The following is a 27,724-nucleotide window of genomic DNA, read 5'->3' on the forward strand; positions in this document are numbered from 1 at the left end:
AGTACAATAAATTTCCTCCTAAACAGTGTTAGTTACATTTCACAAATTTTGATGTGTTGTATTTTCATTTTCTTCAGTTCAGGTTGTTTTCTAATTTTCTTCAAGACTTCCTTGTTGGCCCTTAGGTTATTTGATAGAAGATGGTTTATTTTCCGAATAGTCTGTCTACTTGTTAAATGGATTACTGAGAGAGGAGCATTGAAATCTCCAAGTATAATTGTGGATTTGTCTGTTTTTCTTTCATTTTAAACAGTTTTTGCTTTATTTATTATGAGGCTTTGTTGTTAAGTGCATGTTTTCTTAGTAACTTGACCTTTCCATTGTGAGGTTTTTTTTTTATCACTGGTAAATTTTCTTGTTTTGAAGTTTACTTTGAGAAATATAGCCACTGCAGCTTTTGTTTGATTAGTGTTTTGCATGATACGTCTTTTTTCATCCTTTTACTTTTAGTCTCTATGTGTCATTATATTGGAAAATGGGTTGTTATAAACAACATATAGTTTTGCCTTAAAAAAAAACTAAGCTCTCTGTCTCTTATTTAGCAGCATAAAGATTTCTTTTTTAAAAATTAAGGTATAATTGACATATGACATCAGTTTCAGGTATACAGCGTAATAATTTTGTATAGTTATCTGTCTTTTAAGTGGGTTTTTTCCCTTCACTTTTTATATTTAATGTAATTATTGATGGTTGAATTTTGGTCTTTTAAATTATTTTTCTCTTTGGTCCTCCTTTTCTGCTTTCTTTTGGATTGGATTTTGAAAATATTCCACTTCATGTATCTATTGGTGTTTTTTTCCCCCCAAGAATGGCTTATTATTAGAAATTATGTTAACATAATTTATCTCATTAATAGGTTTAAAAAAGATCAACAATGTGATCATTTCCTTTGATATTGTAACAGCATTTGATAAAGGTCAACATCTGTTTCTGATTTTTAAGGTCTTAATTAAATGAAAATAGGTGGATATTTCATTGGATTTTTAATACATACATATACTTTACACCAAAAGCTAGTATCACACAAAATGATCAATCTCTATTGGTGTTTTTAGCCATCTCTCTTTTTTTTTCAGTGGTTGCTCTAAGGATTATAATATAAATATTTCACTCTTCACAGTCTACTTAAAGTTGATACTTTACCACTCCAAGTGAAACATAGAAACCTTATAGCTATATAGATGACCTTTCTATCAGTCCCTTTATACTGTCGTTGTCATATGTGTTACATCTAACCCTTCACCTTACCATGACATGTTATAATTTTTGGTTTCAACAGTTTTGTATATATTTCAGAAACATAAGAAGAGAAGAATAGTCTATGATATTTACTCATTTACCATTTCTGTTGCTCTTCCTTGTTTCTTGAAATTCCAGGTTACCCTCTGGTACCATTTGCTTTCTGTCTGAAGAACTTCTTTTAGCATTTCCTTTAGAGCAGGTCTGCTGGCAATGAGTTCTCTTGGTTTTCTTTTGTCTGAGAGTATCCTTGTCTTCATTCCTGAACTATACTTTGAGTATAGAAGTCTAGGCTGATAGCTTTTGATATTATCCCACAGGGCCCTGAGACTTCTTATTTATTTATATATATATATATATATATATACACACACACACACACACACGCACACGCACACGCACACACACAAACACACACACACAGTTGTTACTGACATATCTTTAAGTTCACTGACTACTGTCATCTCCTTTCTGCTGTTGAGCCCATCGAGTGATCTTAGGGTTTTTTAGTTCTAAAATTTTCCATTTGGTTCTTTTTTATAATTTGAGCTTCTTTCCTAAGAATTTCTTTCATTCATTTTAAGGTGTTCACCCTTACCCAATGTATCATGTTTTTAACAGCTGCTTTAAAAGTCTTTGTCTGATAATTCTAATATCTGGGTCATCTTGGGGTCAGAATCAAATAATTGTCTTCTCTGTTGATAATTGATCAGATTTTTGTTGTTCTTGCTTTGGTAATTTCGGATTCTGTCCTGGATGTTTGGAATGTTGTGTGAGATTCTGCGTCCTCTTAAAATCCTTTAGAGAGTGGTGAGGATCTTTTGTTTTAGTAAATAAGTCAACCCAGTTAGGTTCTACCTGAAAGTTCTTTCTCATTTTTTGTACAGATTTGGTTCCATTATCTGTTCAGTTTTCAAAGTCTTTGCTATATTGAGTTTGCCCCTCCCATTCCCACTTAGGTTGATCTAGGATTTGGGCAGTGGTTTATATCATAGTTCTGGTTCTGGTTCTGGAAGCCTCTCCTATTCTTTGGCTGTGTTCCACACATGTATAGCTTACATGTGAGCCCAGGACTTGGTTCATACACAGAATTAGGAATCTACTTCTCCATCTCTCCTTTCAGTGATTTCCTCTACACTCTTATCTCCCAGTGGCCCTTTCCTTCATTCCTCTAGCCAGATGCACGGAGTTCTCTCAGTTTTAGTTTCCTGCCTGTCATACCTTGAGGTGAAGTGGCAAGAGAAAAAAGAAAAGAAAATAATAGGGATTCTCCCACACTCTTTTTTTTTTTTCACACCGGGGTTCGTCTTCCTGGTTCCTGTGTTCAGAGCAGTCTGTTTTCTCTTGTGGTTTTCTGTGGTCTGCAGTAGTGTAGTTTCATGGCTGGAACTGGCCTCAGGGCAGGGCTGGGAGAAAGAAACAAGGGAAGAAGGAAAAAAGTATTCTCTCCACCTCCAGGAGCCTTTTGCCTTAGTCCTCTGGCCAAGAAGACGCACTTGTTTCAGCTTTTGCTGATTGTGCCTACTATACAGTATGCCTATTTGGCCTACCCTTGTGTCAAAGCCAGGAAATAAAGGAGAAAAAACAAACCGATACTCACCATCATCTTATTTGTTGTTTTTCACTGCTCTCCCCAATCTGCCTGCTGTTATTTAATGTTCAGAGTACTCTGTTAGTTGTATTTTGTATTTTGTCCAGAGTTTTTAGTTGTAATTGTGGGAGAGAGTTGTGTTTATTACTCCATCTTGGTCAGGACCAGAAGACAGATTGTTCTGTTTTTAAATAAAAATAAACATTATTGGTATGACTAAAGGTACCCATTTTTAAGTGTATAGTTTGAGTTTTGATAAATGTATTCCCTCATATAACCAGCCATCACATTCAAGAAGTAGAACATTTTTCAGTCTCTCAGAAAGCTCACTTGTGCCTCTTAGCTTTCTGCCATCCTCTCTTCATCCTGCCCTGAATTACCCTTTGGTGGAGGATATAAAGGATATTTAGACATATGACTAGTAGTTAAATGAACTCTTTAATATTCCTTTGGATTGTCCTATATAGAATAAACGAAGGAATATTAGATCCAGATTGTCCTAGGTGAGAATTCACAACTATTCCACTTAAAATATCAGCTTTAAAATATTTATTTATTTATTTATTTAATTTATTTTGGCTGCAGTGGGTTTTAGTTGTGGCATGTGGGATCTTCGTTGGCCACATGTGTGATATTTAGTTGCGGCATGTGAACTCGTAGTTGCAGCATGCATGTGGGATCTAGTTCCCTGACCAGGGACTCAAATGCAGGCCCCCTGCATTGGGAGAGCAGAGTCTTACCCACTGGACCACCAGGGAAGTCCCCACAACTGTTCCACTAAATTAGCTGCATGATGTTGGGTAGTTTTTGTAACCTTTTGGAGCCTAGTCATAGTTTTCTCATATTTAAAATGGGAGGTAAGTATATTTACCTTACAGAGTGCTTTGAGAGTTAAACGAGATGTTTAAAATACCTTGTACAGGGTCTGGAATACAGTAGATGCACAATAAATGTCATTCCCCCATCACCTTTCCATTTATGTGCAATGCACGTAAATGACTTGAGCCAGCTGCATTAAGATAGTGACCCAAATATATTTATTTAGTATTGTGAAACAGCCTCTGACCTATAGTGTAGAGCCCTGGCAGAATGTAGATATTCCGGCATCATCATGTGGTTTAGCCAGATTTTCCAGTAATGTCCTATTGGGAAGAACTTTTGAGCCTGTACCTCCAATACATTATTAAACACATTACACCTACAGAGAAAATTTTAAACAGCTAAAATCAGAAAAATTGTCATGTTTTCTTCATCCTGAGGGATGAGTAGTCTAATGTTCTGAATCCCTTTGGTGATGAGCACTTTTGGGGGTGGAACCTAGGAATCTGTTTTTTTTGTTTTTTGTTTTTTTTGTTTTTTTAGGAATCTGTTTTAAACAGAAGATTCCATAGTAATTTTTGAAGGACGAATAACAGGTTTGGAAACCTCTGGATCAGACCAGTTTTAATTAATTAATTTTTAATCTTTTGGCTGCTGCCATTCGGCATGTGGGATCTTAGTTCCCCAAACAGGGATTGAACCCACGCCTCCTGCATTGGCAGCACAGAGTCTTAATCACTGTACCACCAGGGAAGTCCCGAGACCGATTTTTGAACTCAGACACAGAAAAGGTATTTAGCAATATTAAGTCAAAGAGGGCATTTCCCCTCCTCTCCCTTTTTTCTCTTTGCAAGTTGAGAATTAACAATTCCTGAAACATTTTCCCCCAAGTGTGCTGTCTAGTGGCAGAGATTATATCATGCATTGGATGCCGCAAAGTTATATTTGCAAAATCCCAGTGGATACGACTAGACTTAATTTTCCCAATTAATAGGATTATTGCCCTTATTTTACATATGACTAAATGAATAACTATTTCAATTGTAGGCAAATCCTATTGTAAAAACCTGTTGTATCATATTTCTGGACACTTGACAATGTCTATATTCTATACAAATATTACAACTTAGGATCAGCTAATAGGTTCCTTTTCACATATTAATTCTTCTAGATTGGGAGTGTCTTTCTCAAGTGTTAAAGGAGGATTCTTAAGGGAGTCTGGGTTCAAGAAGTAAGGAATACCTGGATGGATTAGCAAAATGTGCCTGGAGTGGAGGGTTGGGACTTATAATGTCTGCATCTTCGACTTTTTTGCCAAAGGGGAAGTGGATGTATGTGACTTTTTCTGTGAAAAATGGTATTATTGAGAATAATTGATGGGGATTTCTTTCATGACATTTTTATACAGGATTACTTTTTAACTAAATCAGTAGTTAACTAATACTGTTGTCTAACTATGGTGAAATAAAAGTAGTTTATATACGGAGGCCTTTTTTATAATGTTATTTGATGTAATAAAGTCATACATGAAGTACAAATAAGCAGACTCAGGTTTGACTTTCACTTCTGACATTGTAACTAGCTCTAGTATCTTTGAATGAGTTGGATTTCATCCATCTCTTAGTCCCTGTTGCCTTTTTTTTTTTTTTAATTATTTATTTTTGGCTGCATTGGGTCTTCGTTGCTGTGCGTGGGTTTTCTCTACTTGCGGCGAGCGGGGGCTACTCTTCGTTGTGGTACGCAGGCTTCTCATTGCGGTGGCTTCTCTTGTTGCGGAGCACAGGCTCTAGGTGCGCGGACTTCTGTAGTTGTGGCACGTGGGCTCAGTAGTTGTGGCACACGGGCTTAGTTGCTCCGCGGCATGTGGGATCTTGCTGGACCAGGGCTCAAACCTGTGTCCCCTGCATTGGCAGGCGGATTCTTAAACACTGGGCCAGCAGGGAAGCCCCCCATTGCCTTTATTCTTTATTCTTTTTTTTTTTTTTTTTGCGGTACGTGGGCCTCTCACTGCTGTGGCCTCTCCTGTTGCGGAGCACAGGCTCCGGACGGGCAGGCTCAGTGGCCATGGCTCATGGGCCCAGCCGCTCCGCGGCATGTGGGATCTTCCCGGACCGGGGCACGAACCTGTGTCCCCTGCGTCGGCAGGCGGACTCTCAACAACTGCACCACCAGGGAAGGCCCCCCCACCATTGCCTTTTAAAAAAATTAATTTTTATTTATTTTATTTTTGGGGGCGTTGGATCTTTGTGCTGCACGCAGGCTTTCTCTACTTGCGGCGAGCAGGAGCTACTCTTCGTCGCGTTGCCCAGGCTTCTCATTGCAGTGGCTTGTCTTGCCCGGAGCACGGGCTCTAGGCGCGCGGGCTTCAGTAGTTGTGGCACATGGGCTCAGTAGTTGTGGCTCGCGGGCTCTAGAGTGTAGGCTCAGTAGTTGTGGCGCACGGGTTTAGTTGCTCCTTGGTATGTGGGATCTTCCTGGACCAGGGCTCGAACCCATGTTCCCTGCATTGGCAGGCGGATTCTTAACCACTGCGCCACCAGGGAAGTCCCCAGCCGAGGGCCTCCCCACCCCATTGCCTTTTTTTTTTTTTCTTGGATCTTTTATTTTTATTTTTTTTAACATCTTTATTGGCCCATTGCCTTTTGAGTTAAAATTCTGCTCACTAGTTTCAAGGGAAATGGAAGTATTTGTGACATCATTGAGTGATAAGGCAGTCAACTTTGGGCTTATTTCATGGTGGTAGCCTTTCCTTCTAGAAACGAAATAGCAGCTGAAGATTATATTCTATAAATTATTTCATAGTACAGATATTTTGTTGTTTTCATTAAATATGTCTGAAGGACCTTCTGAATTAAAAATGGTTTGGATTCATTTGAACTATTCATTATGTAAAATTTTAGAAATTTTATTGATTTACAGTGTGCCGATGTGGCAGTCTGTTAAATCTAAATGCAAAAAGGTTCACTTTAATTAGTGCTTAATTATACAGTAGTTTTTCATTTCATTTTTTCTTGGCTTATTTTGAATTCTACTTTAGAATCCCATAGAAACCTGACATATTAGTGTGACAAACTATTTTTAAATAGTCTTGATCTTATAATTAAAACTTTGTATTTTCCTTTTTTTAAGATTTAATTTTATTTATTTTTTGTACAGCGGGTCTTATTAGTTATCTGTTTTATACATATTAGTGTATATGTGTCAATCCCAATCTCCCAATTCATCCCCCCACACACACCTTTCCCCCCTTGGTGTCCTCCATAAACAGTTTGTATTTTCTTAGGGGAATAAAGAAATATCTTAGGAAAGGAAATTTGGGTGGGGTGTTGTAGAACTTTAAATTCAACCTAAAAATTCACTAAATGTCAGTGAAGTGCTATTACCTTAAAATGACTTTTTTTCCCCCTTCTTTAGAATCCAGCAACTATCACAAGAATACTCCTTAGCCACTTCAATTGGGATAAAGAGAAGCTAATGGAAAGGTAAGGAACTATATTGTCAGCTTTATACTTAGAAGTAACACAGAGAGCCTGTTGAACTGAATTTATGAGACACAAGTAAGTATGTGAACAAACCAGTGTACAAGTGGTATTTGCTTTAATGTATTCCCCATCTGTAAGTTTTGCAATAAACTTAGTGTTAAGGGAGCTCAGGCTTAATATTTCTCCTTTTATTTCGGAGGTGAGGTGTGGGGGCTCTGCTTCTGTGTCTTCTAAAATGTATCCTCTTGAGTACTGAGAACTAAAAATACGTAAAGGGCTTGATATATTCGTGGAGCACACGAATAAGATCTTCCTTTAATTACTTAAAACCTTCATGCCCATAAACCTTTAAATCTACCTTAGGTGTAATAATGACATTTCTTCAGTAAAAACAAAGAAGTTACTCAGGGTATCCTTGCCACCAAAACAGCTGTTTGGACTGACTGGTTTGTTCTCTGGTTTCTGTGCAGGATTAAATTCCATTGGGTATTTTCTCTCTGGAAATGTTTCTGGTTCCAAAAGGGAAGAAATTACTGGGACTGGAGAATGATAATAATAGTGCCATTCTTTATCTTTTTCTCTTCCTTAAATTGGAAATTTGGGGCACTTTGTGGTAGGGTGAGAGCCTTTATTCTATCAGCCTTATTCTCTCAGTCTAAAATTAGCAATTTTAATTTTAAAATTACAACTAGTTTTTGTTATGAACTGAGAACCCAAATATGAGAAGTAAATGGAAAATATTTCCCATTTGATTTTTAAAATCAAAAGCACTCTGCAAAACAGATATTAAATAATACCAAGAATATTACCCAGTTTCTCACATCTTGCACCCCAGCTACAATTTAATAGTAACAACAATAATTCTTAATTATTGAGTCCTCTGTGCCAGGCATTATTTAATTTTATCCAGGTGATAGCTTTATGGAGCTACAAATTATCCCCACTTAATTGATATGGAAATTAAGAGCTTGATGTATTTATCTCAGTTTTGTAACGCAAGGAGTTAGCACTCAAACTCAGGTTTGTTGGACTCCAAAGCTTATGTTCTTAAACACATACTATACAGCTTTCCCAAGGTTCATGAAGAATAAAATCCTTGACTAGTGTGATTTTTCTTTTTTTTTCTTTTTCCCGTGGAGCTGACCGCCTTTTTTGAAGTCAGTGGTATTTCTTAATTTTGCTCATATTTATTTTCACACTTACTTTGTGACACAAGAAAGTTTAGGAAAAAAGTAGTTTTCATTGTTTACATCTGATACTCTTCACTGAACTAGACTTACTTACAGTTTGTTTCTTATTAATATATCTCTCCAAAGACATTCTCAAGTTTGTCCTACAACACTGTTGACACTGCTGAAAGCATTTTTCAATTAACTATTGTAGAACTTAAGTGTGATGAGTATGAATTGAAAATTAGGCAGCTTCTGGGAACTTCTAATGTGTATGAACTTTTCAGTTTCTCCTTGTAATTTCAGTTTCTGTTTTAAAATCTTCTGGAGATATGTTATTGGGTACTTGTAAATTTTTAAATAGTGTTTTTAAATCATTATGCAATATCTTTTTGTGTCATTTAATGAGTTTCACATTACTATATCCTATGTTGTCTGATAGTAGCACTGCTACGCTTTATTTCATAATTACTAATATGTTTATATTTCACTACTGATTTACCTTAATTTGTGCTTTATATTTACCGTGTTTTCTGTTTGGTTAGTTTCTTGGCTACTTTCTTGGTTTGATCAAGTTTTCTTTCCCTTTTTCCCCCCGTTATAATTTCAAAGTTATATATTTTATTTTAGCTTTTCTAGGGGTCACCCTTACAATTTGTATATGCATAGTTATATGTATATGTATATGCAAAGTTTATAACAATATTTAGTCACACTGTTTGTATCCATGCCCTGCATAAGACAAAAACTGTAGCATACTTTTCTTCTCTATCCTCCGTTCTTTCCCTCTCAGTTGGATAAGTTGATAATATTTGAATTTTTCATTTCATGTTAAGCATTTTTAGTATCAATGTATTTAACTTCTGTTTTTTTTTTTTGGCTAATTTGTTTCTTGCACCCTACTGTTTTCTCCAGATGTACTTTTTTTCCTTCTAGAATAATACATCCTTTAGTCATTTAAGTCAGGTTTCATATGTGATCAGTTTTTGAGTGCTGTAAGAGAAATCCTTAATATTGTGAAATTTTGGAGTAGGTTTTGAAAACATAGCTAGTTGGGCACTTTAAGTATGAGGACTCATGTTTTTGGTTTGGGAAATTCTTATCTGTTATTTCTTTAATATTATCTTTTCTCCATTCTCTTGGTGCTTTCTAGAATTCCTGTTGGTTACATGTTGAAACTTCTGGATTTTTTTCACCTTTTTTCAAAATGCTTCTTCTGTACTTGTCTTTCTACTTTGGTCTGTGAAAGTTCCTCAGGTTTACCTTTAATTCACTAACTTGCTTTTCTTTCTGCCTCCATTCTGCTATTTAGCCATCTTGAATTGTTTATTTCAACCGTATCCAACATATTCATTTTATTCGTTTTGTGGATGCTGTCTCGACATATAACTGTTACACTAGAGTTTTCTTCTAGACTGTTTATCAATAAATAAACATAGAGAGGATTTAAAATATGAATTGGTATTTGGTGTACCGTTCAGAGTATATTATTTTCAAATTGATCACATTCTGGGCTATAATATATTCCAAGAAAAATTGATATGTGTTCTATTTTCACTCTTGCAAAAAACTCTTAGAATCCCAAAATGAAATTATTAAAATAATTAGAACTAAATAATGAGAGGACAAATGTGGGATGTAGCTGAAGAGATACAGGGAGATTTACAGTCTTAGTATCTATAAGAAAAAAGATAAATAGGTAGAAAACAAAGTGAGGCTTTGAAACAGGAAGGTTAGAAAAATAAACCCAAAGAGAGTAGAATAGGTATTTAAAATGAAAGCAACATTAATGAATTAGAGAACAAAAATAAATAAAGCAGAAAGATGGCTCTTTGAAATGGATTTTTAAAAAGGGAAATATCAAGAGAATGAGAAAACAAGCCACAGACAGGGAGAAAATATTTGCAAAAGATATCTGTTAGCCAATATATACAAAGAATTCTTGGAACTCAACAGTAAGAAAAAGAACCAATTTTAAAATGAGCAAAAATCTTAATAGATACCTCACTAAAGAAGATACACAGATGTCAAATAAGCGTATGAAGATATATTTAACATCATACATCATCATTAGGGCACTGCTAATTAAAATGAAACTGCTAGTTAAAATTACCACTACACACCTATTAGAATAGCCAAAATCCAAAACACAGGGACTTCATTGGCAGTCCAGTGGTTAAGACTCCGAGCTTCCACTGCAGGGGCCATGGGTTTGATCCCCGGTTGGGGAACTAAGATCCTACATGCTGCGCAGTGTGGCCAAGGGAGAAAAAAAAATTTCAAAACACACCACCAAATACTGATGAGGATGTGGAGCAACAGGAACTCTCACTCATTGCTGGTGGGACTGCAAAATGGTGCAGCCACTTTGCTTCCAATTTGGCAGTTTCTTACCATACAGTCCAGTCACGCATTTTGGTATTTACCCAAATGAGTTGAAAGCTTAAGCCCACCAAGACCTGCACATGGATATTCATAGCATCTTTAGTCATAATTGCTAAAACTTGGAAACAGTCAAGATGTCCTTCAGTAGGTGAATGGGTGAATAAACTGTGGCACATCCAGACAATGGAATGTAATTCATTGCTAAAAACAAATGAGCTATCAAGCCATGAAAAGACATGGAAGAACCTTAAATGCATATTACTAAGTGGAAGCAGCCAATCTAAAAAGGTTGCATACTGTATGATTCCAACTATATGGCATTCTGGAAAAGGCAAAATTATGGAAATAATGAAAAGATCGTGGTTAGAGGGAGGGAAGGATGAGTATGTGGATCAAAAGGGATTTTTAGGGCGGTGAAAGTGTTCTGTATGAAACTGTTATGATGGGTATATGTCACTATACATTTGTCTAAACCCATAGAATGTACACTCCCAAAACTGACCCCTAATGTAAATAAACTATGGACTTGGGTGATAATGATGTGTCAGTGTAGGTTCATTGATTGCATCAAATATACCACTCTTATGTGAGGTGTTGATGGTGGAAGAGGTTGTGTTGTGTGTGTGTGAGTGGCGGTGGGGTATATGGGAAACCTCTGTAATTTCTGCTTAGTTTTGGTTTGAGCTTGAAACTGCCATTAAAAAAGTAGGACTTCCCTGGTGGCGCAGTGGTTAAGAATCCGCCTGCCAATGCAGGGGACACGGGTTTGAGCCCTAGTCCAGGAAGATCTCACATGCCTAGGAGCAGCTAAGCCCGTGCGCCGCAACTACTGAGCCTGCACTCGAGATCCCGCGTGCCACAACTACTGAAGCCCACACACCTAGAGCCCGTTCTCCACAACAAGAGAAGCCACCACAATGAGAAGTCCGCGCACCGCAACGAAGAGTAGCCCCCGCTCGCTGCAACTAGAGAAAGCCCATGTGTAGCAACGAAGACCCAACGCAGCCATAAATAAATGAATGAATGGATGAATGAATGAATAAATAAATGTAAAGTCTGTTTTGAAAAAAGGGAGGTAAATAAACCATTGGCAAATGTGATTCGGTAGGAGGAAAAGTCACAAATAAACAATATTGGCAATAATGCATAATTATGGTTAGGAAAAATATTTCAAAATTTTAAATTAATACTGTGTATACCACTTTTACCATTAAGTTTGAAAGCTTAGAAATGGAAATTACCGCTCACCCCCCCAAAAAAAAATACAAAAACAACTGTGGAAAAATGTAATAAATATACTAAAAGATCCCTCTCCTTCCCCCAAAAGCACTAGATGATTTTATGGGCAAGTTCTGTCTTAATAAACCTTTAAGGAACTGCTAGTTTTTCTAGTTCTGAAAAACTATTTCAGAACATAGAAAAAGATAGGACATCATTAATTCATGTTAGCCAAATCAGAATAACCCTGGTTACAAAATTTGACAAAGACAGCATAAGAAAACCATCTTCATTATGAACATACCTTTTGAATTCATGGATAAAATAATTGAATTGAAAGAATTAATGGTCTAGTAGGATTTCTCCTAGGAATGCAAGAATGGGTCACCATTGGAGAAAAGATTTGTCTATAACATTTACTACTTTTAACAGGGTAATGAAGAGAAACCAAAAGGTAATTATAATGAATGCCAGCAATGTATTTAATAATATTGTGCATTTACCCCTGTGTTAGAAAAACGTTTTTGCAAACTAAAAAGATAATTTCTTAGCTTAATAAAGGGTATCAACTAATAATCTACAGCAAAATTATATTTAATTTTGAAACGTTAGTTACTGGCTGTCACCACCATTTAAATAAATGTATTGGAAGTTCTGATAAATAAAGTAAAACATGGAAAATTAAATAAGTGGCAAGATTGTTTTGGGGATAGGAGGATTATGGATTTTTTAAAAGATTCTTTATGCTTTTTTGTATTCTGTGAGTTTTCCTCAATAATCACAGAAGAACTTTATAATTTTTAATGAAAACTCTTTTTAAAAAAGGAAGAGAAATTCTATATAGACAATATAATCAATACCAAGGAGACACAAGAGAATCAATTGATAAACTATTAAAGTGGCTGTACATTAGAATCACCTGAGAATTTTTTTAAGTGCCAATGCCTAGGCCCCTTTCCATTCCTCCCTCTCCCCTCACCCCTCTCCCCTCACCCCATTAATACCCTTGGAAAATGAAAAGAAGTATGGAATGTAAGGAGGTTTAGCCTCGGTGACACTGTGCGCCTCCCAATTCGTGAGTATAAAAATGAAGGTATGATGATCTTGTAATTATTTAGGATCCCAGGAATTACAAAGTTAGACAATATGTCCAATAAATTTTGTTACATAACATTAAAAAAAGATCTTGCTTCCCAGTGGGTAACACAGAATGTATTCAAGTGTTATTTCGATTCATTTGACATACTTAAAGATGATTCTTAGTCAAAATTGTGAAGTGTAATTGTAAATTTAGTCCGCTCTGCTCTTCTTTCTTATTTCCATATACTAGGCATACAAATGTTTCTTTTATTTTATTCATTAGTGAGCCATAGTCCCAGCCCTGGAGGGAGGAATTCATGGTCCAGTGAGGGCAATAAAAGTATAAATAGATTCTTGCCAATAATTCTTCTTACTTGCCCCCCGGCCTTCTAGTCTACAGTTTAAACAGATCTGTCCTGATCCTAAAACCGAGTGATTTATTCTTTTTAAAAATACGTTTTGGTGCAGGTGGGGAGGGGCCATTTTAACTTTTTGGTCTCTTGCCTCTAGTAGCCGTTTTCCAGATCTTTGCTGTTTTCTTTCTTATCCAGCCTTCTGCTTTTCAACTCTATAGGTTTATTTCATTTCTGTTTTACAAATTAAATAGAATTTTCTCTATTCACTGGGTTTCTTCCCATGCTTCTACAGGTGAAGCAAAACAGAGAAAATCGGAGAATCAGAAATGCAGCAATAACAAATCTGTCCTTCTTCTTTAAGGCCAACCTTTCCATCTGGGCTTTGATTCTATCATAATTTTTGTGGGATGTTCCTTCCATTATTTCATTTGTCATATGGTGAACCGTCTCCTGGTGTTATCAGTCAGGATTTTTAGTTGTAAACAAACTTTAAGAGGTTAAGTGGAAAAGACATTACGTATTGAGAATCAGCCACGAAGTATGTGAGTCCAAGACAATGCCAGAAATCAGAGTCAAACTATTCTAATGGAAGAGCTGTTGCTGTTGCCATTGGGCACAGGCATCACAGCTCGTAGCATCAAATATTGGGCATGTGACACCATGACTAGTAAGTACTTCTGCTATTGCAGCCTTTGAAAGCTGGATATCTCCTTACCTCTTCGGTAGAATGAATTTCTCATTGACCCTTCTTCAGTACTATACATAAACTAAAGATCACCCTGCTCCTGCCAGGCATTTATCCTCCCAGCAGGAGAGACTGAGAAAGTGAGTTGTCCTTCTCTTTCTTTTTATGACAATTCCAGCTTCTGTCTGCCTTTCTGAATTTTCTCTTTATTTATTTAAATTAATTTATTTTTGGCTACGTCTTCGTTACTGCACATGGGCTTTTCTCTAGTTGTGGAGAGCGAGGGCTACTCTTCGTTGCGGTGCGTGGGCTTCTCATTGCGGTAGCTTCTCTTGTTGTGGAGCACGGGCTCTAGGCATGTGGGCTTCAGTAGTTGAGGCATGCAGGCTTAGTTGCTCCACGGCATATGGGATCTTCCTGGACCAGGGCTCGAACCCGGGTCCCCTGCATTGGCAGGCGGATTCTTAACCACTGCAGCACCAGGGAAGTCCCCTCTTTATTTCTTACACTACACATTAGTAGTACAGAACTTTTAAGGTGGTCACCAAATTCATTTTTGTGTTGCCTCAACTTCGGAAATGTTTCCTTTATCTGACCACAGGGTTTCTGTGTGTGTCAATGTAGGCTGTTAGCTCCACAGCTCTAGGGAGCACCTTTGGAATTATACTGTCATGGGCCCTCTCCTAGCATGCCTTTCTTATTGTCCTGTGTCCTGATTGTTCTTCAAAGCCCTGCTTAAGGTTTACATCTAAGATGACTTTTCTTATTTCTGAAGACAGTTAATTACTCTTTTCTTTGTGCTTTAATATGTATTTGGTTTAATATTTCACCACTTCTGTTAGAGTTCCTTGTGTAGAAAATACCTCACTAGTCTTTCATTCCTAGCACCTAACACAACTCCTAATATATATAGTTAGTGTTTAGTAAATATTTTAATTAAATTCAGCCCGTTCTAGGTTTTGTTTTCTACAATAGAACTTTTATTTAACTTATTACGTGCATGTAAATCAGATTTTCGTTTGGCAGGAGTTAGAGCCAAAACACCCCCACCACAGCCACCCTGTGCCAAATTAACCTCCTTTAAAGTTGGTAACAAGTAAAAAGTCAGTTATCTTCTTTCCTGCAGCTGAGATTTCTTCTCTTACAGGTATTTTAAGACTCATTTTAGTTGACAGTATATAAGGTGAGTGTTAATGAGTTAACTGGCCTGTCTGAGGTGAGGGGAAATACAGGTGTCTGATGACTCACTACTTTAAATGGACTGGTATGATCAAAGAATCTTAAAAACTGATATCAGTCTTTTCCAGACTATGTTACAAATAGCTTTTCACTTTTCATTCTGAAGCATTAACACCCATTTAGTCATTAGGTACTAGAGTTAGCCCTTGTATGTTATTATGATAGTATGGAGCTTTCCTTAAGCACATTAATAATAGTATACCATTTCACAGTTAACTGCTGGAATGTGAAAGTAAATTTGGTTTGTCAGATGCCTGGCTTTTGTGATAGCATTCATTACTATTCTGTATAGTGAGGTCTTTCCTCTTTAAACAACTCAGGTATTATTGGGGAGCAGTGTGTGGAAAGCAGCAAATGTACTGTCTTATTATACTATAGTGGTTAAGAACATGGATCTTTGCTCTACCACCTACTAGCTGTATGAACTTGGAGCAGTTTTTTCCTTTAGTTACCTGATGTGAACTTATTTCCTTTTATTTTTTATTTTTTAAATCCATTCTGTTGTCCCTAGTCCCCCTGCCATCTTGCTGCTTTATAAATTTCAAGAATGTTTTTGCCTATTAGTTATGTGTAAGACATTGAGCAGAAGTTTAGTGATGAAGAGGTACACGCAACAATGTATCATACGTAGTTTCTATCCCCAAGGTACTTAGATACAAAGTTTTATGAGAATACATAAAAGGTTATTTGTTTCTCTTTTTTTTCCCACTGCTGAATATGGTTGTCTTTATTTTTTTTCTTGCCTAGCCCTATCTAAACAAAATGAAACTACAGGACTGAAATTAACAACCCATTAAAATAAGTAATAAGATATGAAAATTATGAAGCTTTTTTTTTTTTTTTCAGGTAATTAAGGGTAGTTATATTATTTAAAGTATGCAAAGTCCAGAGAGCCAGGGTAAGGTCTCCAAGGCTTCCTGGGGTAAGGGAGAGGGTCAAGGGGAACCTTGAAATTTGAAAGATAGAGGGAACACATGACATCAAAGTGTGGGCTAGAATTTCACTTAAAAAAAAATAACATTTCTGAAAATATTGACAAGAGCAACAATAGTACCTGCACAGTAGGATTGTGAGGAAGGAGAGAGACTGCCTGTAGGAAAAAGGAAGCATATCTTTTTTTTTTTTTTTTTTCCTCCGGTGTGCGGGCCCCTCACTGCTGTGGCCTCTCCCGCAGCGGAGCACAGGTTCCGGATGCGCAGGCCCAGCGGCCATGGCCCACGGGCCCAGCCGCTCTGCGGCACGTGGGGTCCTCCTGGACCGGGGCATGAACCCGCGTCCCCTGCATCGGCAGGTGGACTCTCAACCACTGCGCCACCAGGGAAGCCCAGGAAGCATATCTTTACATTAAAATAAGACAAGTTTCACACTTAACTATGTTAATTATGATAGTGTTTCTACTATAGAGATCAGATGGTTAAAAGATGGTAGAAGGTAATGATTCTAAAAGAAAACAAAAACAACATGACCTTTTTTTCTACTTAGCCCAGAACTCATTCATTTTGTGCACTATAGAGAGTGATGTGTGAGGCATTTTATCATTATCAAAGGGTGCATCAAAATAGATGATTTTTTCCCCTGTGTGTTTTTCACTGTAAAAGACGCCTGTTTTTTATGACAAGCTTAAAAAACTTGTTAAAAAGGTTTGGTTTTCAACACATACAAAAGGTTATTAAAATCTGAAATAAAAATGCTGCTGTGGCTCAGATCTTGGCCTGCTAGTCTGCATGCAGAACTCTCTGGCCCACGCAGATAAAGAGGCACGTGGAGCTTTTCCCTTCTGGCTCCATAAAAGGCTATTTCTGACTTAGGTGAGAAAGAATTTATTGATGAGATGGCATTTGATTGGACCTGGAAGGGCGGTGGGTGGAAGGGCAATGTGGAAATCTGGGCATTTCAGGTTCAGAAAATAAGTTGGTGTGGAGGGAGTTCAAGGAACATATATTGAATGGTAATGAGATTTAGAGTGGTTAGAGTACATGAAGAATAGAGGGGAAATGATTGGATGTGTTTAGTAGGAAGGACCTTGAATGCTTAGCAAATAAATTTGGACTTCTTTCCTATTGAGTAAGTTGTTTTATGCAGAAATGTAATACAAGAGCATTATTGTAGAAAAAAATCTTACAGTAGCAGTATGAGCTGATTGGAGGCAGGAAGGCGAATTGGAAGACTATTTCAATAATACAGATAAAAGGAAAATGTTGGCTTGACTTACGTTGGTGACAGTTAATTGAAAGCAGAGTGTTGATGTAAGAGATGTGAAGGGGTTTTAACTGAGACAGAAAATACAGGAGACTGGGAAACTTCTGGTAATTTGGACTATTCCATCCACTAAATAACAATAATACAAGCTAGATGAAATATTGAAACATCTTTTAAAAAATCAAGAACATCAAAGAATGGACTTCCCTGGTGGCGCAGTGGTTAAGAATCTGCCTGCCAGTGCAGGGGACATGGGTTCGAGCCCTGGTCTGGGAAGATCCCACATGCCACGGAGCAACTCAGCCCTTGCACTACAACTACTGAACCGGCGCTCTACAGCCCACGAGCCACAACTACTGAGCCCATGTGCCACAACTACTGAAGCCCGCATGCCTAGAGCCTGTGCTCCGCAACAAGAGAAGCCACCGCAGTGAGAAGCCCGTGCACCGCAACGAAGAGTAGCCCCCACTCACCACAACTAGTAGAAAGCCCACGCACAGCAACAAAGACCCAAAGCAGCCGAAAATAAATAAATGAATACATAAATTTAAAAAAAAAGGACATCAAAGAATTAGAAAAATAGGAATTACAGCCTTAAGGTCCAAGAGAATGTGGAAATCTAGACAAATGAGCCAAGCACCGCAGTCTCCTTTGTCCTAGAAGTATGTGCTGATCCAGAAGAGGTGGCCAAGAGACTGAGCTGTGATTTTTGTTGGCCTTTGGTTAGTGGGAAAAAAGTTGGAGTTCTCGGCCCACCAAGAGTGGGGATTAGGTAAACCAGCTCCTCTGAAGACTGAAGATATATTCAGGTCATCTGGGTGGCCCAGAAAACCTTAAGCCTTGAACTTAGATTAAGATGGTCCCAGGCTGTTAATGTATCCAGGCACAGAAGCAAGTGTAAATCTTTTCGAGGGAAAGAACAGTAAGGCCTCAGACTACTTCCTCAAATTATTTTTGTAATGAAAACATACTAATTTGGGACTCCAGATGTTAGAATTAGTCAGACATAGACTAAAATGGGTATGCTATCATAAGGGAACTAGAAAGTATGAGCTGTTGTACAGATTTGAAAAAACAACTTATTAGACAAAATAAGCAAAATTGACTCAGTGTATTAATTTAACAGCAGGTTGGACAAAGCTAAAGAGAGGTTTAGTGTACTAGAAGATCAAAACACTTCAGAATTAAGCACACACACTAAAAGATGGAAAATACACAAGAGAAGTTAAGAAAATAGAAGATAGAACAAGAAGGTCTCCATTGAGTTTAGAAAAAGAGGAGAAAATGGGGCAGAGATGATATTCGAAGGTAAAATGGCTAATTTTCCAGATTAGTAAGAGACAAAATTGCCCTAAGAAGCTTGACAGTTCCCGTGCATAATAAAATACTGTTTCATTGATTCTAAGATGTAGTTTTTCACATCTTAGAAATCTGTCTGAAATCTGAATGCATCTTTCAATTGACGGCACCTTACAGTCCAGCAAGATTGAAAATGTGACTTACGTGAAAATTTTCCCATTTCACTTTCTGATAAGATCATGAAATTTTGGTACCAAAGCATATTATTTTATTTTTTAAAATTAATTAGTTAATTTTGGCTGCACGGGGTCTTTGTTGCTGCTCGTGGGCTTTCTCTAGTTGCCCTGAGCGGGGTCTACTCCTCATGGCGGTACGCGGGCCTCTAATTGCGGTGGCCTCTCTCATTGTGGAGCACGGGCTCCAGACACGCGGGCTTCAGTTGTTGTGGCGTGGGCTCTAGAGCGCAGGCTCAGTAGCTGCGGCACACGGGCTTAGTTGCTGCACGGCATGTGGGATCCTCCTGGCCCAGAGCTCGAACCCGTGTCCCCTGCATTGGCAGGCAGATTCCCAACCACTGCACCACCAGGGAAGCCCCCCAAAGTATTTTAGATTTTATGAAATATGGTAAAAAATCCACATTTTAAAACATCATAGTGAAACTATAAAAATAAAGAGAAAACCATAAAAGCAATGAAGATGCAAGAAAGATTACTTTTAAAAAGTGTGAAAGTGTGTGTATATGTAATGTATATAGAGGGAAAAATAGATATAGAAACTGTATATTATACTTACATTCTTCTAGAGAACAGCTGACTTCTCAATAGCAAAAGTGGAAGTGATGGTAGGATGATACCTCAGTACGTGAAAGAAAATAAGTGCTAAGCTAGAATAGTGTAATCATGGAAAATGTATTTAGAAACAGTGCTACCTTCTAATTAATATAGATGGCTTTATGTTGTACCTACCCTTTATATTTTTTTAAGCCAATATTTAAAATTCTATCAGTGTTGATTAAAGTCTCAAATATTCATAATTGCTATTTAAGCAACTATTTGAATGTTAAGGGGAAAAATTGTGGAATGCAGCCTAATTTCTGCTAAAAAGTGTATAAATGAGTGTTAATTGCATGTATCAGGATAGTAATGAGCTAAGCATTCATCTTAAGCCTCAAGTTAATGAGCTAGATGTGTCAAGATAGAAAAAGAGCAACAAAATAAATTAAGAGAAAATAGAAGAAGAAATAACAGAGCAGACTTTAATAAAATGGAAAAGAAACATACAGTAAAGGGGACTAAGAAGCCAAAAGATGAGATTAGCCAAGAAAAGAAAATACAAATAATATCAGTAATGAAAAGGAATGTCACTTTGGATCCTGCAGATACTTAAAAAAACCCACAAAAACCCAGCCTCATAAGATATTGTGAATAACTGTGTTGAAATTTGAAATTTTACGTGAAATGGATAAGTTCTTAGAAATTTGCAATTCATAAAAATTTACATAAGAAATAAAAAACCCATATGGGGCTATAACTATAAAGTGAAATTTTCTATAAAGTCCAAGTCCAGATGGATATACTAGAAATTTCTACCAACATTTAATGAGACAGTAGCTCTAACCTTATAACTTTATATTAGAAAACAGAAAAAGAGGATCTTTTACCTTCTTAAGTCTATCACAATCTTGATACAAAAACCCAAAGAAAAATTACAGGTTTTATCATGTAAATAGATGCAAACAAAAGGAAACAAAAACCCAAAGTATTTGCAAATTGAATTCAGCAATACATAAAAAAGATAATATTCCAGCATGGCCAGCTGAGATTTATCCCGGGAATGCTAGGTTGGTTTAACCTGAAACAATTAAATATGGTTGGTCAGTTAACAAATTAATGAGAATAATATTTCAGTAGATGCAGAGGAGCAGTTGCTAAAAATTAGTAATCATTCATGATTTTAAAAAGAAACCATTAGCAAACTGGGCATTAAAGGGAACTTTCTTAATTTAATAAATCTGTAAAAACATCTGTAGGAGATATCATAGTTCATGCTGAGATGTTGAAAATATTTCTTTTAGATGGAGTTCAAGACATGGGTGTCTGTTATCTTCACTTATGTTCAACATTCAATTCATACTGAAGGAGATCCTAGCCAGTAGTATACCGAAAATAATAATAATAAAGTATAATGGTTGTAAGGCAGATGCTAAATAGTTAATATTCACAGATGATATGAATTGTTTACATTGAAAATCCAAAGGAGTCTACAGATAAGTTGTTAAATAATTTTAGAAAGAAATGTAAAATTTTTATTTTTTTCTCTTAGCATTTACATGCATATCTTTGACCCAGTAATTCCACTCACAGATATATGTACCTAACAGAAAGAAATATGCATGTCTAAACTGAAAGTTGTATATAAGGATGTTCATAGCAGCGTTACCCATACCAGCTCCAAACTACAAACAACCCAAATGTCTATAGATAGATACACAATTGTGGTATATTTATATAACTGTTCAGCAATTAAATATAAATGAACTAGAGCTACGAGTGACTACATAGATGAATCTTAAAAACTGTTATATTGAGTGAAAGGAAAACAAATTTGACAGAATACTTATCCCCTATATGGTTCTGTTTATATGAAATTCAAAAACAGGCAAAAATAAGTTATATTCTTTAAGGGTGCATATTTAGGTGGTAAAACTATAAAGAAAAATGGAGTAATGATTATCTCTGGGGGAAAAAGGAGCTTGTTACTGAGAAAGGGATGTTTGGAGGGTTTCTGAAGTACTAGCAGTTTTCTAGTTCTTGTCCTGGGTTGTAAGATGCCCCCTGGATCTCCTTATTCCCTGAATTCTTATCACATTTACTGTTAAGTCATTCTGACTTCCTGAAGTTAGGTACTATTTTCTATACTTCCCTAAGCATTCTCCTCCTACCTCTTGCATACTTAGAATGACATACTGCAAATAGCTGTAGGTCTCTTTCTGTTAGTCAAAGCAATTAACGTTGCCGCTAACTAGCACAGTTCCCACATATAGTTTGGTTAATCTGCGAGGGAACCATGTAAAAATGATCTTAATTATATACTGTCTCATATTTTGATAGCTTATTCTTGGTTTTAGCCTAGCGAGATTTTTAAACATACTTTGGTTTATAGGCTCTTAACATTGACAACCTGTGGGCTTCCGTTAAATATATTGAAACACCATTATCAGAATAATAAAAGGGTATTTCTTTTTGTACTCAAAGAAATCATTTTTGTCTTTAATTGGAATCAGACCCATTATTGCATAAATCACAAGTAGTTTATTTCATTTTATATACTGAGTTGTGCTGTTCATGTGTAACAGGAGGAAAAGACCATTGAGCTGAGCAGAGCAGAGGGTTTAGACTTCCCTTGCATGCACATATCTGGACAGAGGGCACAGAAACCACTGTCTTTGTTTTCTTTCAAGTAAAACATAGTTTTGTTTTTTTTTTTTTTTGCGGTACGCGGGCCTCTCACTGTTGTGGCCTCTCCCGTTGCGGAGCACAGGCTCCGGACGCGCAGGCTCAGCAGCCATGGCTCACGGGCCCAGCCGCTCTGCGGCATGTGGGATCCTCCTGGACCGGGGCATGAACCCGTGTCTCCTGCATTGGCAGGCGGACTCTCATCAACCACTGCACCACCAGGGAAGCCCAGAGTAGAACATAGTTTTAAAAAATAGTATTGGTTCTTGTCGTTTTGGGGGCCATGGTCTCTTTTGAGAAATTAATAAAAGCTTTGGATCCTCAGGGGAGGAGAATGAGCATGTGTAAATAAGTTAGAATGTTTTGGGTACTGTACACTTCAGTGCCAGGGGTTTCAGGTTAGAAGAACTTGGTAAATTGGAATAATCATAATCAAGCCAAAGAACATGGACAACTACCAGTGAAGATGACACAAGCGTATTTAAGTGTGGCTGGAATACCCAGTGAAACGAGCATCTGTGTCTTCTGAGGCCTCTAGTGTAGAGTTCTCTCTTCTCTGTTATGAAGGGAATAGTTAGTTATTAGCTTCTTCTTACAATGTCCGGCGTAGTATCAGATCTGCCTTGAAAGTTCATATGAGAATGAAGTCTTATTCTTCCCAAAAGTCTTTTAATTAGCAAAATATTAATAATAAATAAAGCTGGATGGTGGGTATGTGGGAGTTCAAGTTATTTTTCTTTTGGCTTTGTGTATTTAAATTGTTCTGTAATAAATGGGAATGGGAGCCTTTTTGGAAGATGGCATAGTTATTGTGTTTCTGTTATGATTTTGCTAATTCAAGCCTGGATGGAGTTATCTTAGATCTGTTTTGCTGTGGTTAGTTTTCTTAATACACTTGGCTTCATCAAGGCTTAGAACCAAAAGGATAAAGTATGGAAGAACACAGAAAGGTTCTTAAAAATTATACAATAAGATTTTTGTACTGCAACTTGAAAGTAATATTATCAGTATTTAGTAACTTTTTTGTCAAGTGGTCTTTTGTTTAGTAGTAAGCAAGCTCAGGAGATTTTTTTTAGTGTCCTGCTGGGTTTTTGGTTTTGTTTTGTTTTAGGTTGCATTTTCCCCTATAGGGGAAAGAAATATATCAGAATCTCAAAAAGTATTTGTTTCTTAAAAATACATAATCAGTGCATTTACTTAGCTATAAACCATGTATAATAATATTAAAATATGAGCTAAATTTATCTTTTAGACTAGCATAAAAAAACCCAAAACTTTGAAAGCAAGTTTTTATAGACTTGTGTATGTCCTCATTAGATCTTTTTTCTTATGAGGACCAAAAGTCTTCCTTAGAAAAGAAGATTTTCTATCCCTAAATCCTTAGTTAACTAGTTCTCTGGGATTCTGAACTTTACTTAGTAGAGGTTCATGTATTTGCTAGTTAACCTTACATTCTAATTTTAGTCCTTTTGAAAGAATACCTTTAAAAACCACAAAGAATGTGGTAAATCTTTTAATATGTTTAACGTTTACCTTCTACTTCAGGAGCCCTTTTTAAATTTAAATTTTTATCTAAGTAACACGATTAAAGTTATTGAAAAGTTTTAAGTTTTATTTTAAGGTTTAAGGGGGTTGTAAATGAAAAATAGTGCTCAAATTATCAGTTCTAATCTCATTCCCCAAAAGAAGAAGAGCTCTTCAGTAATTCTTAATGACTTGCATATACTACCATACAGTATTAGATCTACTGGCTTCTTTCTATGGAAGATGAGGAATAAGCTCTGAAAATAATGTTTATATGTAAAGACTGGAGAAAGCCTTATCTCCTGGTGTGTCTCCTCTCTTTTTCCGTTTTGCTGGTTTAAGACACGTTTTCTTTCATTATTATTTTTGCTTTTTATAAATATGGCAGTTTTTATTCATCCTTAAGATATAAATAAATATCTTTTCCTTTGCGCCTTTGATATTTTTCCTTAAATATACCTTTTCTAAAAGTGGAAAGAATTACACCGTTTAGAAGCAGGTTAATGGGGCAAAGGATGGTTGAAATGGCAGTTCCTAGAAGAGATGTTGATGTCACAGATCTTTTTTAGTGCTTTGTCAGAACATACAGTATAGAATAATTGTAACTGTTTTGTTGCCTTTTGAAATTGAAGTCTGGTACCCATAAAATGCCACATGAGAACGTGAAACAAAAATTATTTGGTTATTTAGAAGTAAAAGTTCATTTACTTCTATACATGTTTATTTGTGGAGATATATATATATGGAATTATTTTTATAAATTTTCATATATATGTTTGTGTGTTTTAGCTCTCTCTCAGGCTTATAGTAGTAGATAAGTGATGTATAAAAATATATGGGAGCATTAAAGACCTATAAGGAGAATTGAACTCTGGTAACCCAAAAATAAGCAGTAGGAAAGCCCAGTATATAACTGTAAATTAGCTTAACAGTTTTGCTTTTCCGATTTTGTTGTGAAAATAAGTACAACATCAACAGTGATCTTTTTATGAAGTATGAAGCCCTAGTGGCTTTTAAAATAAACTCATAATGACAAAATTAAATATTGACATGGCAAACAGTGATGCTAGTCATTCAGAATTCAAGAAGAAACTTTAGCCAGTGATATACCCCACCTGCCATGTCTCTCCTCTCCATAACCAGACATAGTTTTTAAGCTGTAACTCCTCCTGCCTTGAAATTTAATTCTGGTTATGTGGTATATTTCTGTCTAATAGTCAAGGAAAATGAAAAATTAAGATCTAGATTTTCTTGAAGGTTGGCTGATTAAGTGCCAGTTTGCTTAACTATATTTATATAAACATACTGAATGAACAGAAAGAACCTTAGAGAAGAGGATTTATAATCTCTACTGAAGAACCTCTCAAATCGCCCTTCTAACAATCTTTTTGGTGGTAGGTCTTGCAGGATCTTAGTTCCCCCATCAGGGATCGAACCCAGGGCCCTGGCAGTGAGAGCACAGAGTCCTAACCACTGGACCTCCAGGGAATTCCCAGCCATTCTAAAAATCTTTAATCTAAGCCATGTGAGATATGGGGTGGGGATACTCTAATCATGCCCTTGCCCCACCAAGGAAAGGCTGGACTGAAGGAAAAACCACACTGCTATTCTGTTTTTCTTTTCATCAGTATGATTTTCTCAAAAGGATGGGCAAATTTTGCAGGAAAGGAGGGCAGCAGTGTCCTACCATAATCTTTGCAGCTGTTGACCAAAGTCAGTGAAGCAGAGAGAAATATGTGTGTTAACTCATTAAACAAGGTACCTGAACTTCAGTGCTTCACATTGAATTAGTCTCTCTTCATTTTGGTCTGTTTTTCACAGGCAAGGGTATATGTAAGAGCCAGCAAACTGAAGGAACTTTCAAATATATAGTGACCAGGTATACAAACTGTGGGGAGTTAAGAATCCACCTGTATTCTTGAGCACAGTAGTAGTCCTTAAGAAAACTATCATAATTAGCAGGCTGAAAAAACCTTTGTTCTTTTAAGAAGATTAAAGTAAACATAGACTCTATGAGATAAGGGATCAAAGATAAATTGATGAAACAACAGAACAAGACGAAAAGGAAGCGGACAGAACTAAGAAAAAAGATAAAGGGACAAGCAGTAATCTTGCAGAAGATAAAACCACATTGGCAACAGCAAGAAATAGAGCAGATACTATGGAAAATGGAGATACGCAAGAGAAGAAAAGGACAAAGAAGGAATTAGTAGATGGTAGACAAGGAGGAAAATTAGCAAAGCCTGGGTACATATCAAGCAGGTCTTAATAACTAAAAGCTCTTGAAGTAATTACTACCTGAATGGCATTTCAAAAGAGAAAGTTAAATGCTAAGATAAACCGTACAGAACTAAACTTAAAGAATGAAGAAACCTTGTCTACCTGTCAGTTGAAAAATGAGTTGAATTATAAAATGAGAATTATTTTGATCACAGACTTCAATAACAACGGGTACCAGAAGAAAATGGAGGCTGTCAGTATAGAGAATATTGGGGGTAGGGTGGGTAGGATTTTGGCCAAAGTGAGCATTTGAATACAATTAAACATTTTAATTATGTCTAAGTAATTAATTAGGGCTATCAAGCTTAGGAAACAAAAAGCAGTTTTTACTATTCTTGAAAGAAAAGCTATATAATGTCAAAACAGTGTAATAAGTGAAAAAATTATGTAAAATGATAATCAACTGGGAAAAGCTTCAGGAAGTTCCAAACAAAACTATAGGGTTAAGTGTAGGGTCATATAATACAAGGACAATCAATGTGTTATTGTAAGTTGGCGAAATAGGTTTAAGTACCCATTTTAAGTTATGTTTAGTAAAAATAAATTAGACTTCAGTATCTTTCAGAAAACCATAGCAGAGTCATTGGTGGACAAAGCAAGTAATAAATAAAAATAAAGAACAAATTTTAAAATGTTACATTTCTGTAAAATGGAACTTAAATGAAAAAAATTTCTAGGCCTGCCTGCTGTGATCAGCAATATGAGTGGATTCTTCAACTCCCCATTCTGTTTACCTGGGCTGTATTTGAAAGCTGTTTGCCTTCTATAATGGACCAAAAACTATAAACTCTAATATATTGCTATCTTTAAGAAATATTCCTAAATAAAGGAATTCAGATTTATTATCAGGTATCATTAAGAAGTCACTCTTTTCTTTAAAAAGAAATTGAACGCTTATAGTAAGATTCTTCTAGGTACTAGGACTACCTCAGTAATAAAATAGTCCTCATGGGGTTTACATTCTAGCAGGAAAAACATAAAATGGCGATTACAGAGTTAGTAATGTGATATGTTGCACTGGAGTACAAAGTACTGTGAGGATGTAATACAAGGGAACCTTACCTAATTGGAGGGGGAGGAGCTGTCGAAGAAGATTTGTTTGAGGAAGTGCAGTTTAAGCTGAGACCTAAGTAAATGGTTAGACATTTGGCTTAAAATAAAATGGAATCCCTGCTTTCCCCCTTACTACACAAAAATAATTTCCATGTGGATCAACAGTTTTAATGGAAACAGTTTAAAGGAATGACCTAAATCATGAATGAATTTTTTTAGTCTTTGGGTATAGAGATCTTTTTAAAAACTTCATATGAAATCCATAAATCACAACAGTGTCGCATCGTAAATTTGCCTACATAAAAATTAAAAGTGGCAATTAAACACCATTAAGCAGGATTCAAAGGCAAGTTAGAAGCTGTGGGAAGAAAGCAATCCATAAAACAAAGGGTTACTCTTCCTGTTTACATACTGAACTCATAAAATAATAGCAAAATCTTCACAGAAAAATTAGTGAAGTTCAGCTTCACTAATAAAGAAATGCAAGTTAGGTCTAATTATTTTCCCCCCATCAAATGGGACAAGATTTTAATCTAGGATTGTTATATGTGGAACATCTCTAAATGTCTTTCAGTGTAAGGTTGGTTAAGTAAATTATAGTATATACCTGCTGGGAAATATTATGCAACAATGAAAAATATTGTAGACCCA

The 27,724-nt window shown here is 36.4% G+C and overlaps 1 protein-coding gene across 1 annotated transcript in view; it reads left to right on the forward strand.

The window, feature by feature from the left end:
• ARIH1 (ariadne RBR E3 ubiquitin protein ligase 1) overlaps nucleotides 1-27,724 on the forward strand; it is a 126,753-nt gene that overhangs the window by 39,825 nt on the left and 59,204 nt on the right. The window contains exon 2 of the mRNA XM_082649199.1: nucleotides 7,064-7,131. Within this exon, the coding sequence (XP_082505325.1) occupies nucleotides 7,064-7,131 (68 nt within the window). The remainder of the gene's footprint in view (nucleotides 1-7,063; nucleotides 7,132-27,724) is intronic.

This window comes from Grampus griseus, assembly GCF_964374135.1.
Source record: "Grampus griseus genome assembly, chromosome: 2".
NCBI classification, from domain to species: Eukaryota; Metazoa; Chordata; class Mammalia; order Artiodactyla; family Delphinidae; genus Grampus; species Grampus griseus.